The sequence below is a fragment of the Diachasma alloeum genome, unplaced genomic scaffold, assembly GCF_001412515.2.
Source record: "Diachasma alloeum isolate Michigan unplaced genomic scaffold, Dall2.0 Dall_scaffold_00277, whole genome shotgun sequence".
Classification (NCBI taxonomy): domain Eukaryota; kingdom Metazoa; phylum Arthropoda; class Insecta; order Hymenoptera; family Braconidae; genus Diachasma; species Diachasma alloeum.
The window spans coordinates 1,556,953-1,573,254 of NW_021680416.1; the positions used below are offsets into that span (position 1 = coordinate 1,556,953).

The 16,302-nt window shown below is 36.8% G+C and overlaps 1 protein-coding gene across 1 annotated transcript in view; it reads right to left on the bottom strand.

The window, feature by feature from the left end:
* Positions 1 to 16,302, bottom strand: part of LOC107038115 (collagen alpha-1(IV) chain) — a 29,523-nt gene that overhangs the window by 10,008 nt on the left and 3,213 nt on the right. Inside the window, exons 3-12 of the mRNA XM_015257020.2 lie at positions 7,673 to 7,799; positions 4,627 to 5,330; positions 3,270 to 3,377; positions 2,958 to 3,179; positions 2,624 to 2,812; positions 1,807 to 1,923; positions 1,501 to 1,665; positions 1,038 to 1,218; positions 836 to 957; positions 120 to 710 (exon numbers count right to left, since the gene is read on the bottom strand). Of these exons, the coding sequence (XP_015112506.1) occupies positions 120 to 710; positions 836 to 957; positions 1,038 to 1,218; positions 1,501 to 1,665; positions 1,807 to 1,923; positions 2,624 to 2,812; positions 2,958 to 3,179; positions 3,270 to 3,377; positions 4,627 to 5,330; positions 7,673 to 7,799 (2,526 nt within the window). The remainder of the gene's footprint in view (positions 1 to 119; positions 711 to 835; positions 958 to 1,037; positions 1,219 to 1,500; positions 1,666 to 1,806; positions 1,924 to 2,623; positions 2,813 to 2,957; positions 3,180 to 3,269; positions 3,378 to 4,626; positions 5,331 to 7,672; positions 7,800 to 16,302) is intronic.

A 16,302-nucleotide genomic window follows, 5' to 3' on the forward strand; every position in this document is an offset into this window, starting at 1 on the left:
ATAGGATTCATATATATATATTTTCTATAGGGGTGAAAATGAAAGACAGATAACAAAAGAGGAGAAAGATAACCACTGTTCCTTAATTAATTTAGCCTGTGGAAATCAAATTATCATACCACTTGTCCTTTAAGACCCGGGAATCCTTCAAACCCAGGTCTTCCCTTCTCTCCAATGGGTCCCTCTGGTCCAACAGGCCCTGGTCTTCCAGGCTCTCCACGCACTCCCTTCTCACCCTTTTCCAGTTTCAACATGTTTTCTGTGATGAACGCAGGCGCACCGGGTTCGCCCTGTGGTCCAGGAAGTCCATTAATCCCATCTTTCCCAGCTGGTCCAGGGGGTCCAATCGGTCCCGGCAATCCGTCAGCTCCGGCCTCTCCTGGATATCCTCTTTCCCCAGGTGGCCCCCTCGGTCCCGGCAATCCAGGTGTTCCATCAAATCCACGGTCACCCTTTACACCAGGGTATCCAGGGACACAGTCTGAACAGCGACCTCCAATGTCTCCTTTCTCACCGGGCTCACCGGGAAAACCAGGACTGCCATCTCTGCCTGCAAGTCCAGCTTCTCCTGGTAAACCAGGAACTCCGGGAGCACCGGGGATTCCGTCTAACGAGTCGCCGGGTCGTCCACGAACTCCAACGTAACCGCGTTCTCCTTTTTGACCCTTTGCACCATCTAAACCGGGAGATCCATCCATTCCTTTCGGACCCTAGAACGTTATCGTAAATGATGTATGATCTTCTTAAATATAAAACTTGAAATAAATTCGGAGAAAAATCACCACCTTGGTTTCAAATTTGGAAATCCTTCCCTTATTTGAAAACTAAAACTTACAATAATCGAAAATCCTTTGTCTCCTTGAGGTCCTCGAGGCCCAGCAGGTCCTGGAGGGCCGTCAAATCCTCTGGGTCCACCTTCACCGGGGAATCCCGTCAGACCGGGCTCTCCTTTCACTCCTGACGACGGAAAAAAATATTGTGACAAGCAATCATATTGAAACTGCGAGGATGAGACTAGATTGAATGATTGGCAATACCTTTATCGCCAGGTGCTCCTTCAGCTCCAGGAATACCGGGTAGACCGGGACCACCAGTTAAACCGATAGGTCCACGTGGCCCGGGCTCTCCAGGGTAACCGTCCAAACCTCTAGGTCCTACTGGCCCTGGAAATCCTCTGGGTCCGATTGGCCCGGGCGGACCCGGTTGTCCTTTGCCACCCTAGAGATATGAAGAGTTATTGAGATATGATGCAATGGGTATCACAGCTTGGCACTCATCACTTGAAAAAGTAATACGTTAAATATGTTTTTTTATCATTTGACTTACTAGTCATTTCTTACTCATCAATTTTTACGATCATTTTTCAATAAGCAGTAATGAATCTAAGGAAAATATCGAGAGGTCCCTCCCATAGGTGAGGAATTCTCCACTGAAGACTCTTCGAATTCATTCTAAATAGGAGTGAATTTTGCTCCGGTATCTAAACTAAAATGTACTCACTCCTGGCGGTCCAGGAGGTCCACGAAGACCAGTCACCCCAGAAGGTCCATCAAGTCCGGGCTCTCCTTTTTGTCCATGTCTACCTGGCAATCCGTCTAATCCATCGATGCCACGGTCACCCTTCCGTCCTGGAGGGCCAGGAGGACCAGAGAAACCATCTCTCCCCTGAAACAAGTCATGATCACTCATTATCAGAGATGATTACTGGCAAGAAGGAGTAAAGGATAATGTTTGGCTGAGGTTGCATGATTACGCGTTACCCATTATTACATCCCTAATGAATCAGTTCAATCCAAATATACTCACTCGAATACCTGGAGCTCCAGGGAGACCTTTTTCTCCCTTGCCACCGTGAGAACCGGGCACTCCAGCATCTCCTGAAAAACCGATTTCTCCTTTGGGTCCATCAAATCCTTGATCTCCCTAAGAATGGTAAGAATTAATTTAACATCATGAGCAACAGCATATGCTTGCAGAAAGCATCCTGATGACCAGTATTATTATGAGTATTCTTTATTAAGGAAGAACAGCATAGCTGTTATATTATACATCTTTTTCCAGTGCGAGTAATGTTTTATATTGGCGACGTTGTGCACCAAAAATTACGAATAACAATGATTATGAATGAAAATCCCTGGTATTTTCCGTGAAACCAAAGGATTTTCTCGAACTTTTCATAAAACCCACGAATATCTTCAAATTTTTTACAAATCTGAAAGGTATTCTGGGAATCTCTAGAATATTCTAGAATTTTCCAGGAAGTTTCAGAGAGCTCTAAAATTCTCTACAATTTTCTATGGTGCATTCTAAATTATGCACCATAGCGCAATACCTTATAGCCTAAAGTTGATTGGGGACTTTAAACTATCTAATAGTAAAAGTACCTTTGAAACCCATTCAGTTCTTTTTGCGTGAATCGAGACCAAAGAATGGGCAACAGATTTATGATATTTAAGATAGTCATAGTCTAACACATGAGTGACTTCAGACTCAACGTGAAGTAATATGATATATGCAATATACGTGATAGGAACGAGAAAAATATCCGCAGACTCGATATAATGCAACAAATGAATCCTCTGTATCAATCACAGAGCATGAAACAGTTCAGAACTTCTATTACCTTGTCTCCTTTTTGTCCCGGTTCACCAGTTGGTCCAACTGTACTCGTTGTTCCTGTGAACGGTGGGTATTCTGGCTCTCTACCGGGAGGGCCCGGCTCTCCTTTCAGACCTTTGTCTCCTTTCAAACCTTCGAATCCCAATCCCATGTTACCTTTTGCTCCCTTAGGTCCTAGGGCTCCTGGAGCACCCTGAGAATATAAATTCAATCCTAGATCACATCATGAACACTGTACACCGAACAACTGAAGAAAAATCTGATAAGTTCAAAATGAAATTTAGTAATTGTTTTTTTCCACCCATGAAAAGACAATTTTCTGCACGAAAAATACTTACAAATGGTCCACGATCACCCTTGGGCCCAGGATAACCAGGTGGACCTTGTGGTCCAGGTTGCCCTGGTGGTCCTCTAACTCCGTCAAGGCCAGGCTCTCCTTTCTGACCAACGGGGTATTTTCCTGCATACGCTGGCTGACCCTTATCTCCTTTCGGCCCTGTACCCCCTCGATAACCTCGAGGTCCAGGCTCTCCAGGAACTCCAGGACGTCCGGGTTCTCCCTAGCAACAGTATTCAAACTAGTTCAGAACAAACTACTCTGCATTCATCTTTGTCTGACTCATGACTCATCAATTGATTTCAGCACTTACGTCCGTTCCGTTGCAACCGTCTCGTCCAGGCATACCAGGTGATCCGGGATACCCTTGAACACCAGGAACACCAGCGATTCCAGGGAATCCGGGGAATCCCATTGGTCCCTAGACCAAAACAATAAATTTTGGCTAAAGGGAATTATCTTACTTAGGGAATTGTCTAACAATTATTTTGAATGAATATAATAGATTGTTGACATCTCATAATTCTTCATATGGAAATTAACGGAAACCTTTGCAACCATTCAATTATTCACTTTTATTGTCTCCTGAACAGATAATTTCAGCCGTTCAAAAAATGAATGTATTGAAAACGGTTGAATGACGATAGTTATGTTATTATGGCCCCTTTTATGAGCAATTTATATTCAATACATAGTCCACCACGGAGCCATTTACCGGATGTGAAATCGGTTAATTGTTATTCAGAATTTTATGAGAAATCGATCCCATAGTGGAAACCAAATCGCTTGACGCAATTGAAAATCGTATTTGCTGCATCACAACAAAAATTCACAAGTGAAAGAATCCATTGTAGTTTGAAATTTGGAAGTCACCATTTATTTACAAATTTCTCGAGAACTTTGCAAATAAACTAAATTTTGACGACAGAAAATTTGAAAACCATATGGATCTACTTAATACTTCAATGATACGAAACAAATATACTTGAATTGAGTATATTTTATACTAGAATCATGTATATGCATAAACCTGAGTTAAGAATGAAATATACTTGATTCAAGTATATTTTATATTTAAATGAGGGATGAGTATTTCAATTTGAGGATGATTATTTCGTATCATTTCGAGTTCTACCAAGCACTCTCAAGTGTAATATAAGGGTCAGATACTAAGTGTGAGAATATAAGGGTCAAAAAGTGGAGGTTAAAAAATCAGGGTCGGAATATTAGAGTCGAAAACTGAGGGCTTGAATGTAAAGGTGAAGGAATGAGGGTCAGAATGTTACGGTTAAAAAAAGGGTCAGAATATTAGGATAAAAAAATTAGGGTGCGAATATAAAAGTGAAAAAAGCATGTGTCAGGCAATGAGGTTCATATAAGGGCTAAAAACGGTGATCAAGCATAATATATGACTCATATTTAGACCCTCATTACCTGACGACTTTTTTTATTTTTATATTTTGACCCTTATATTACATTTAAGGGTCAAAATATAAAATCCGGGAAAAAGAATAATCTTCGAAATGAAATATCGATCCCCCAATTCAATTCAGGTATATTCTTTTTCCGTGCATCAAGAAATATTCTCGAATTACGAAAGAACAATGATTCCTTCGACCTGTCTGCAAAAATCAATTTGTCAAACTTTGTAATGACGCATGAATACTTACCCTGTCACCCTTGATTCCGATAGGTCCCTGTGGGCCAGGATCTCCCTTCTCTCCCTTGGGTCCCAGTAAACCTTCAGCACCAGGAAAACCAACCTGACCCTTGGGACCAGCAGGACCGATGATTCCAGGAGGTCCCCTCGATCCTTTCTCAGCAAAGCACTTGGGAGCACAACAGCCAGAACCAGTGCAGTTTTTTGAAGTCCTGTCACCGGGTACTGGGTACACCTGATAGCTGTCAGGATATTGACCGTATCCTGATCCTGTTCCTGATCCAGATCTGTTGTCCGTGCCCTGGCCATATCCGCCTTGATTGTTGGCATCTCTTCCACCCTGATTATAGCTATCTCTTCCTCCCTGGTTGTAACCATCTCTTCCACCTTGGCTATAACCATCTCTTCCACCTTGACTATGACCATCCCTGCCTCCCTGGTTGTAACCATCTCTTCCGCGCTGATCGTAAGCACTTCCATACCCAGACTGACCACCCTGACCACTGTAGGATTGCCCTTGACTCCCGTAACCGGATTGGCCTCCATAGGATTGACCAGAAACCTCTCCTCCACGACTTCCATCGTTACGGTTTCGATCCTGAGAGCTGTCATAGCCGTATCCACCACCTCCTCTGTTGTAAGGGTCGTAGGGGTAGCTCTGATTGTATTCTGATCTTCCTCTATACGATTCCCTCAAGGAATCTTCATATGAATCTGGAGTAGGAATCAGTGATCAGTTTTGAAAGACTGGGGAATCGTCCTTTTCACAATAACAGAACATTTTTAGTGATAATTTTCTAATTTTTCAGTGCCCATGTCGCCAATTGTGAGCATAGTGCATACTTGAACCGAAAAGTTTGCAATTATGAATTTGTTTATACTTCAATGGGCTTTTTATTTCAGTAGTACGGTATCAACATGATGATACTGATGGTTCACATAATTTTGAGTATTTTCTAGATTCCAAATTGGCTTTTGATCCAAGAATGTCAGACTCCATAACAATTAATGCTAAAATAAAAATTTGCGAATTTCTAACAGGAGTGAAATATTTTTTCACTATACATTTTCGATTTTTTGAAAATGCTTTTGCAAATTTAAAGTAACAATTCAGTGATACCTTGATCAGCGGTTTTGTAAATGATTATTGAATGCAACCATTCACATTTTGTGAAGACAATAAGTATTATTCACATCAGAATAAAAAATTCTCTGATTGTATGTAATGATTCCATACATATAAAAAATTATTATAGATCATACGGATTCCAATCGATGGAATATATTATCACTGATTATTTTAGGTCTAGATAAATTCGGTAGCGAAGTCGTAAAAGGAGGTAAGTCAATTTTGACTATTGACCAGTTTTCAATCAATATTTCGGAATCTAAGGGAGATAGCGAAATTTTCGTAATTACATGTGTTGTAGCACTCAGTCGGCTCCATAAAAACGATTATAACAAAAATTTCGCGATCTACCTTAGATTCCGAGATATTGATTGAAAACTGGTCAATAAACAAAATTGACTTATCTCCTTTTACCACTTCGCTACTGAATTTTAAAGGCAGAGAGTTCTATTTTTTCTTGCAGTCTGTAACATCAATTTGACGTTGGCTGAGTCCAATCATTCGGAAAACTCGAAAAGTGGACTTTTATTTAAATATTTTCTAACGACTTAATATAGAGAAATTCAGACTTTCAAAATTCAAATGATGAATCCTTGCAATATGTTATACAATCTAAAATCAAATTTGACTGAAACAGAAGATAATGTTGAAGTACAAATAATCACGCACGAAAAAAATTCATGCAAAAACCACGAATTTCATTGAAAATCCTATCGATTTTTTCTATAGAATATTTTCCGTTGAACATTTTCTATTTAAAAACACGCAGATAAGCTGCGAAATTGTTTAATAGTATTGGCCAAAAAAAAATAGAACGTTCAGTAGAAATCCAATAGAATGTTCTAGCGGATTCGCTGCGTTTGTGTACGAAATCGTATCGTACGTGTTGTAAAATATTTTGACGAAAAAAGGCAAAAGTACTCGAACATCGGTAAATATATTCCCCATTTCGATAAATTGAAGAGCAATGCATTGGCTTGATGAACGGCTCTAAAATGAATCACTCGTCGCTCCTCTCTTTTCCCATTCGATATCCAAAATTGATATGAACAAGTGCAAATAGCATTTTTAATTTAATAATTGTGACCTCGATATTATCAGTATCTACTCAGCAATAAAATGCAATTACTTTTGTATTTTGCAACATCAGTAGGTTATATCGACCTGTCATTCGGGGATGCGGGAGAATTGGAGTGTGTGAAAATTTAATTAATGGAGGGTGTACGAAATTGATAGGATCCCAGTGGCCTTAGATTTTCAATTTGAAACGTTTGGTGAGACATTCTGGCACAACCACACTTACTCATAATTGCAATCTATTATGGAAGAGTGTCAGAACGGAACGAAATTGTTTGGGCGAAGCGAGACTTACATGAATAACTTTGATATTACTGTCAATATCAATATTTTCGGGAGAAAAAATTCGATCTGAAAAAATTCCTTCACTCCGCTTTATCATCAATTCTAAATTGCATATCCATTCTCGAATCGAAGATATTTGCGGTGAATCGAAGATTCTTGAATAATATAAAACAATATCAAGAGATTTTCCTAACATATTTAAGAAATCGCGAATTATGTCCACTTCACATGCAATAAATATTGTAGACAAAGACATCAAAGCAATTTCTACGTTTCTCAAACGATGCAACTTATAAGTTTGAAATACAACCAAGTGAACTATTATAAACATTATAAGTAGTACCAGATCGATGAAAAATATATGAAATATGGTTTATATATTTTTTGAATAAATTTTTTGATGGAGGCATATTTTTCAATTTGTTTCTCTTTCTTTTACGGTGAACAGACCTTTTTAATTATTTGAAATCTATAATACAGAAAAAATTGTAAATTGTGGTTTCTTCCATTGATAATACGCCTTCAATAGAATTTCACAGGGTTTTATTTAGTTTCGAAGATGTACCTCCATCGCCCCACGAGCTTGGCGCGGTTTCTCCACCTTCAGACGCAATATCCCCTCGGTCCCTCTCATTTGTATCTCTCACGCCACGAACTCTACCACTCCGTATCCATGCTGTGTTGTTGCTTTCCTGGGGAAGATAAAAATACGGATTAAATAAATGAAAGTTATATTCATAACACGTCGTTAATTCAATCATAAAACAAGTGGGAAATTACTTTTATCTTCATATAGCGTAGAAATGGGCAATATGCTTCCGAACGGTCATTTTGTTTAATTCAGAACATTTTTTTTCAGTTATTGTGAGACAATCGATTTTTTTAAAAATTTGGAAATTCTAAAAATGAAAATATGTATTGAATTTTAACCAAAGTCGGTAGAGAGGGCTCATCAATTCCTTCATTTGAAAACAAAATGATTAAATTCTATATATTTGTCAGTAAACACTGGAAGAAACACTTCCAGACATTCCCTGACATTTCCTGACTTTTGGTATCACAATGGATTGATCAACCACAAAAAATTACAAACCCAACCCTTAAGTGGGGGAATCCCCGCTAAACTATGCGCAACCTATAGGGCGCCACTATAGAGCGAGTGGAATGCCAGAAAAGCGTGACTATTTAAGGGTTAAATTTGAACGATTACAAAGCTTCCATTTGACAGCACAAAATTATTACAATTATTATCATTTTTAAAAATCAAAACTATTGTACCAACTCGGAATGCAGTTCAATCTATGAATATTTATAACAGAATGTTTTTATTAATTTTCTCATTTTCGGAAATGAAGAGATTTTCCGCAGTTGATTCAACATCTCAACATTTCAGTCAATCAGGCAACAACGAAGCACAACTGTTTACCAAAATATTCGGCACTTTCATCAAATATATCTCCAGCACGAAGTGAAATCGTGATGGGAATGATGAAGGCCCATGACCCCGTCGACCCCAAAGTCTCACTGTATTCCCAAAACATTTAACGATACTCCCCAGCTTTTATCGTCGCACGTTCTACAGTAATAAATGTGTTTGTACGGGTATTTCGTTTTCACATTCAGAGAACAAGCACTGATACACTTGGGAGATGTATTCAAGTTCTGGCAGGAAGTGCGAATGATAGAAATAGACGTTATCAATTGTAAAATAACTTCTCGTTTCGTTCTGTTGAGTGCTTCGAATACGAAATGGTTGAATTTATGTTTATATGGTCAATAATGGGGATCATGACAGGTTGAGCATTGAAATGTATTGGAAGGAAGACTAATCAGCGAGATAATTGCAAGTATCGGGCAGTTGGTTTTATTTATTGACTATAATCATCGACATTGGTATTTTCAATTTACGATGGATGTGGAGAACTTCTTGCCCCTTTCCGCCTCGTGTTGATGAGGGTTACTATCGGCTCAATGAATCTCGAGAGAATTGAGATTCATGAGTAGATGGAATATTTTTTTCCAATTCAAGAAATTATTTTATGAGGATTTTATCGGTAATTTCATCACAGGGAAGTCGAATAGATTAATTGACGGGGATGAAGCATTCACGGGAAGATGATGAATAGTTATTCTTTCATGAATAGAAAATGATTCGATGAGTTAAAAATTATTTTTGCTATAATGATTCTGTATTCATTTGTTCATTTTCTGCGCATATTTTTCACTAAAAATATAATTTTTTGGAGAACATGAATATGCTGATTATCTAGATCAAGTAATAAAATCATCAAGTAATAAAGAATCTATTGGATATATTCCACATATTATCTTTTTCCTGAGAATTCTATCAATAATTTCATTGCATGAAGTCTAAACACATCAATTGATGACAATGAATCATAAATAGAAAAATCCATGAACAGTTATTTTTCAATAAATTATAATTAATTCGATATAATAAGAATTACTTTCCAAATAATTACTCTGGTCTTTGAACGAAACGAATCAATTACTTTCATTTTTCATTCATACTTTTCTTTACAATAGTTTTCTTCTTTTATCTCTTCATAAATTAAATAATAGAACATCTATTTCGTTAATACCTCATTCTGTTTATTACTAACAGTTTTATTAATAATTCCGAAACAGGTTGAATTAACAAAGTTCAAACAGGTCAATGGATGAGGACAAATCATTTCTAAGAACTTCATGAATACTTATTTTCCACTAAATGAAGAATGATTTGAAGTAATAAAAAACATTTTTCAAAAGATAATCCTGTTCTTTAAATGAAATCAATCATTTTGTCAAATTATATCTTTCTATTTTCCATTTAAAATGTGTTTTCCCTCCAAATGAAGATATTGGTAATGCAGATTCCTCCCCAAATTATTGAGCAATAAAGAATCCATTCCACATATCCCACATCGTCTTCTCTTTCATCCACTTATTGTCAACGATTGCGCGGTTAATCGGGGGGAAGGTCTCGACCTTGCGTAATCCAAATGCGTAAGATGACGTAAGGGATGAGTAAATGAGACGATGATGAGGGAAATCTAGAGCATGAATCGGTTATCTCACTCCCGGACTCGGCTCATTCCGCAGAATTGCCAAAGTGATCTTAACGCGACAGTCGGTTAAGAGCGAAATATCATTTTTCTCATCCCTTGGATAACCCAATGAGGAGCTTTCAGTCATTTTAGTAATTCAAATATGAATGCTTTTTACGTTCTCTCGTGTTTAACTACTTTTTTGTGAGGAAAATTGTGAGATTTGATTGTTGTTACGCGTTAACCTAGTTCTCGCATTCTAGATACGAGATATCTTCTCGTGACGGTTCAAGAATTGTCCCTTTTATCGTTGCTTCTTCGTCGCTTTACCACCGTCGTTTTAACGATATTACGCAATTAAGCTGTGTATGCTGCTCAATATGTAGTACCTACTCTTCTCTAATTGAAAAAAAAACCGCGATACAGCTTAAATTGGATGAAAATTCTCATCAGAAAATTGAATGAAATTTTATTTTTATTGTTTAAAAAAAATCTGTCAGATGCCTTAAAGAAGGTATTAAATTTCTTCATGTCATTAGGCGATAAACCGCGATTGTAACCTCGGTTCACTCGATCAGATCGCGGTTTTCGTGATTCAAAATATTGTATGTCACACGGCGATAAAAGTATTATCTAACTCATGTGGTTATAATCCGAGCCGAAGGCCTATTCGTTGTCAATGAGGAAAAGGAAATGGCGGCACTTTCACATGCCTTCATGGAGTGAAACATAACCTTAAATAATCAAAATTCTACTAATGTCTGACTTTTCGCTCTTCGTCGCGACCAATGCAACAACTTTTGAGATATTTCGATATCAATTAACTTCGTGATGTTCACGAACTTTTTAGAATAGGGAGAATCGCATAGAAAAGGAAGTTTCAATTTTTAGTGGTGTATTCCACACTCAAAAAAATTTAATAGAAAAACCTAACGAACTCGCTAAACAATTTTATTGGATTTCTATTGAACTTTCTATTAGTTTTTGGCCAATTCTATTGGAATATTCAATAGAAAGTCAATATAATGCGATTGTTCGATCAAATTTATTCTATTAAGCAATTTTCTATAGAATTTCCGCAGTTCAAATTTTCTAGGTTTTTTTCATTTTATTTTTCTTTTCTTTTCATCAAGAAAATCAAACAATAGTAGGTTATGTCATCAGGCGATAAAAGTATTATCTGGCGAATGTGACTTTATAATCCGAGGCGAAGGCGAGGATTATAACGACACTAGGGGGCTACGCCCCGCCTCATTATAATCCTCGTGATCCTAATTCTGACCCTCAATATAACCCTCGTGATTCTTAGTTTCTGACCCTTCATTTCTGACTAAACCATTTCTATTATTTCATCAGTCTTCCTCTAAAAGGAAACTTTGTAATTTTTTTTTCAGATAATTTCAATTTTTTTTTTAATTTTTTGCAGATTTTTTTTATTAGCGTTTTAAGCGATTTCGGGCAAACGAACAATACAAAATTTTTTTTTTCACTAATTATTCCTTTTCAGATCTACATAATCTATCTTCAACGTATGAAAAGTCTCACTCCAATAACCCACGACTTATAAAACTCATAGTAGTCTCCCTTTAATTTGAGTACATGTGTCTCTTCCTCCTATTTGATAACTGAATCAATCGCGCGTTTTATAACTATTTCAAATCAACAATAATTACCAATTCACATATAATCACTTCATGAATATTAATCAATTCGCATCTGCAATACAATGAAACTTCACCTCGACCCCAAATCCAACGAAAATCGGTAATAAACTATTTTTACAAATGACTCAGTGCAGCGCGTATAAAACAACGTAAACCTCATAACAATGTTAACACTCGCGTGCGACAAACGCCATAAAAAACCAAGTGGGCGAACGAGTGTCTCGCCAATACTGTCCCACGCGATCGGTTATGATCACGGAAATCGGATCAATCTGAATCAACTCCACGCAATCTCGGGCAATATTGGGTGAAAGCTCGTGGAAAACTTTCGGATCGCTCATTGACTTCAGCCTTCACTGAGAAAAAAAACTGTTACGATAAAAAAAAAATCGGCATTTGCGCCATTGGAAAATTTAAGGCGCACGGAGAGAAATGTTCAGTTAAAATTACGGATCTCACAAATCACTCACCGATTACGAAATCGACTCAGAAAATTTAAGTGACGGTATCGTAATTTTTCACAGGAGATTCAGATAAACATTACGGAACGCGCCGGGAAAATTCCGTGACAATTCCGGAAAATTTCTTACAACCACATTTCGCTCTGCAATTAGGGAAAAGATACGTAATTTTTATTGAATATTTCTCCGTGAGTGAAAAATTCTGAAATCGAGTGACTTTAGGGCTCGTTTCCAGTTGCATAATCGTAAACCTTAGGAATGTTCACCCAAAATTTCAGCGATGAAACCCAAAGTTTGGGGGAAATTTCACTTAAGGTAGCTCTACCCTTCGGCCAGGCTACGCTGTACTTTTGGATATGTTCAGTTTTTAAATTTGTCAACTAAATTGCATGGAAACAATTTGAAAAAATTCAAACCCAGTCAATATTACCTAAATTAAATTTCGCAAAATATTGATATTTTTCCAAACATTTCCCTCTTATAAATAAATAATAAAACTTGTTTGCAAAACGGTGGATTATTTTTTATGAGGTGTCAAAAAAATTCTTGATTTTTTCACATCTAATGAAAAAAAATTCAGATTTTAATCTTTAATTATAATGGAAATGTTGATTTTCACATAAGACACTGGGTTAAATCCTGTTTTTTAAACATTTCTTCTTTGAAAAACCAAAACGATGATTAAATAAAAAATAAAATAAAATTCCGAATTTAATCGAGTTTTCTGCAATTTTTTTGCAGTTTTCAATATTCTTTGAATTTACCGTAAGGGTAGAGCTACATTAATGTCCAAAATTTCTGAAAATTGGGGATAATTTCGAAAAATTATGGATGAATCCCTGGAAAATAATAAATATATCCTGCAAAAACTGAAATTTTTTTTTCAGCGTAAGAATAAAAAAACTTTCCTATGAATCTTTTTTTTCATGGATGTGGTGAAACACTGAAAAAAAAGTTTTTATTTTCAGGTACAAGTCACCGAATTTTCAGTGATCTATCCTAATTTTTAGGAATCCATCCCCACTTTCGAAGGATTCGCAATTGTGAAACTCAGCGCGTGCGAAATTCTGGAATTCAGTGATTTTGTCATTAATGTTTAGTAATATTACCATTAATTTTCAATAACATGTCCTGCAAATCAGTGACATGCTCCTGAAAATGCATTTCCTTTCTCCGTGAATCATAAAGCCGATCGAGTTACCTTAACGCCCGATCCTCATTCCAAGCGAACTAAAATCCTTGAGTCGAGATGATGCGCTTGACCATCACGTGGTTATGGTCTTAAAAGGAAACACTTCCGACTGGAAGACGCTGAACTAGGATACAGTGGGGATGAGTGAGAGGCAGAGTGCGAGAAGCACCGCCCTTCCTCGTCACGCGGGTTCAAAGGAAGCAAAACAAAACAAAATGATGGGGAGAAAATAATAAGAGAAGCAAAAATGCTGCACGAGGAGATTGGCAAACGCGTCTGGTATCCACATGGCAAGCTCCACGACTTCTGTCCCGGTATTTTAAATCCCACGCGTTAATACACGGCTGGATGCAACGGTGTGAGAGCTTTGGAAATGTGTAGTGCTCGAAACAGGTATCCTCCAGCACATGTGCGCGGGAATCGGTTATGCGTTGGGGAATGGACAAGAAATAACTTGGGGTGAAGAAACGAAATGGGAAAATTGGGTGAACGAAGGGGACTCTTGGAAGAGTCAAAACTGTCTTCATCAGACTCATTCATAATTTTTGGGTACAGGTGGGATGATGGAGGGATTGACGAAGCGTGGCGAAGTGGTGACAATCAATAGTTATCGATTTTTACACGGAGAAAAGAATTCTAGACAAATTACCGAACAAGTCCGGTAATCGTGGAGCGAACTTGTTTTTTGACCAAAATTAATCCAACCGTTTCTGTTGATCTTCAAAAAAATTTCCACTTCCTCAGTCATTAACGGTGATAACAGCAATTTTAATTAGAAATTGCCAACGTTTCGAACACACAACGTGTTCTTCGTCAGAGCATTCATTTATGATATTCATAAAACCATTAGTTATTTAAAGGGTGTGACAAAAATATATCAAACCAAAAAAAAATCACAAAATAAACATAACATCGACAATAAATAGGTACCTGTTGGAGCCCTTCGTAACTGTTACCAACAAGTTACAATTGAAAAGACTCCAATTGTTGTTATGAGTTTTTTAAAATTGATTTTCCGTACTTGTTCACCCTATATCGGGAAAAAAGGACGACGCGAATAGGGAATTTTTCACCGTTGGCCCGGGAAAATTTCCTGAATGTGAGGGTCATTTGTGCCGAAACCGGCGATTTTTTGCATTTCCCGAAATTGACTGATATAATGCACATTTCGACCAACGTAACCGATGAAGTACAGGTATTGTTCCGTTGAATTACATTTCGCTCTACGATTACCTGTCGTACTGTAAAATTTGCCACGATTTTCTAGATGATTTTTATCCAACTTTACTCTCCGTATATTTTACTTTTACAAAACAAATGATTTTATCAAAAAATGTTAAAATAGTTTTCTTGAAGCTGGAAAAATGATCTTTGCACTGTTAGAGGTAAAATTGAAATTTCACGAACAGTTTAGGAGCGGTAATTTTCAGGCGAGCGGCATTAAATTCGATTTAAGGGGAAAATAATCGTGAAATTTCAAATTTCATGGAAATGCCAATGGAATCCGAGATTTTTTACCAGGAATACACGAAATTTTGCAACTTGCTCTTCAATCAAAACAAATATTCAGTACCGAATTACACTGAATTTTAACTGAGTGTAAATTCCAGAATATATTTAACTGAATATTCCAGATTTTTATCAATTTTTAAGGAATAAGTCACCGAAAATTCCCACTTTCCATTAATTTTTTTGGAAAACTTTGAGTTTTCAATAACGAAATTTATTGAAATTCCATTGGGACTATCACTTGATAATAATTTACAAAAAGTGCACCGCAAATTTCAGCCAAAAATTTTAAAGTGTAGATTTTAAAATTTTTAATACTCTAATTTTTTAGTTCAATTGCACGAGAAAAGTCTGAAGAAATTCATCAATTATAAACATCAAATTACAGCCATATTACATTCTCCAAGACATCAGCTTTTTAAAAAAAAATTCGTTCTCATGAATAAATAATAGCAATTATTAGAATCTTCAGAAATCTATGTAAGGAAATTAAAGATAACACAACCTTTTAATTCCTTCTCCACGTCCTACCACGAACGAAAAAAATTAATAGAAAAAAATATCGAATTCGCTAGATGATTCTATTGGATTTCAACAAAATTTAAATTTTCCATTAGTTTTCGGGCGATTCTATTGAAATATTCAACAAAAAATATTCTATATAAAAATTCAATAGAATTCAATTTTTCTAGGCAACTTATTCTATTGAGACATTTTTTATAGAATATTGACTATTGAACATTTCAATAGAATCGTCTGAACCTAATAGAATTGTCTAGCGAATTCGCTAGGTTTTTCTATGATTTTTTTTCATACGTGACTATCGCCTTCAATATTTCGAAAAATTGATTATTTGCACAAATAATGTGGACGACGAATGAATATCAACTTTCTATGAAGGTAATAATATTTCAGCTCATCTTGCCCTTCGCCTACTCTTTGAAACCATTCCCCATCGGAATAATTTACTATTTGAACTCTCATCGAGTGCATGTGCAAAATGGTGTGAGACAATATTTTACAAAATAAGTAAAAATGAAAATAAAACAAAATATTTATTGTGTGGGACAATATTTAAAAAATTTCCCACTATCAAAGCTAAAAAATCGACTTGTCATGTTTCACCACTTCGTCTCGGACGAAAAAAAATCATAAATCAAGTGAGTCAGTTCTTCACTACTTCGGACCAGCGAGATGTTCCAACTGTTGAGTCTACATAAAGTCTAACAGGTACACGCTTGTATGAAATACATGAACACGCGTTGCGCGCAAGAGTGATGTCTGTCCCACGTGCTCAAAGTTTATACCATGCAATAAGG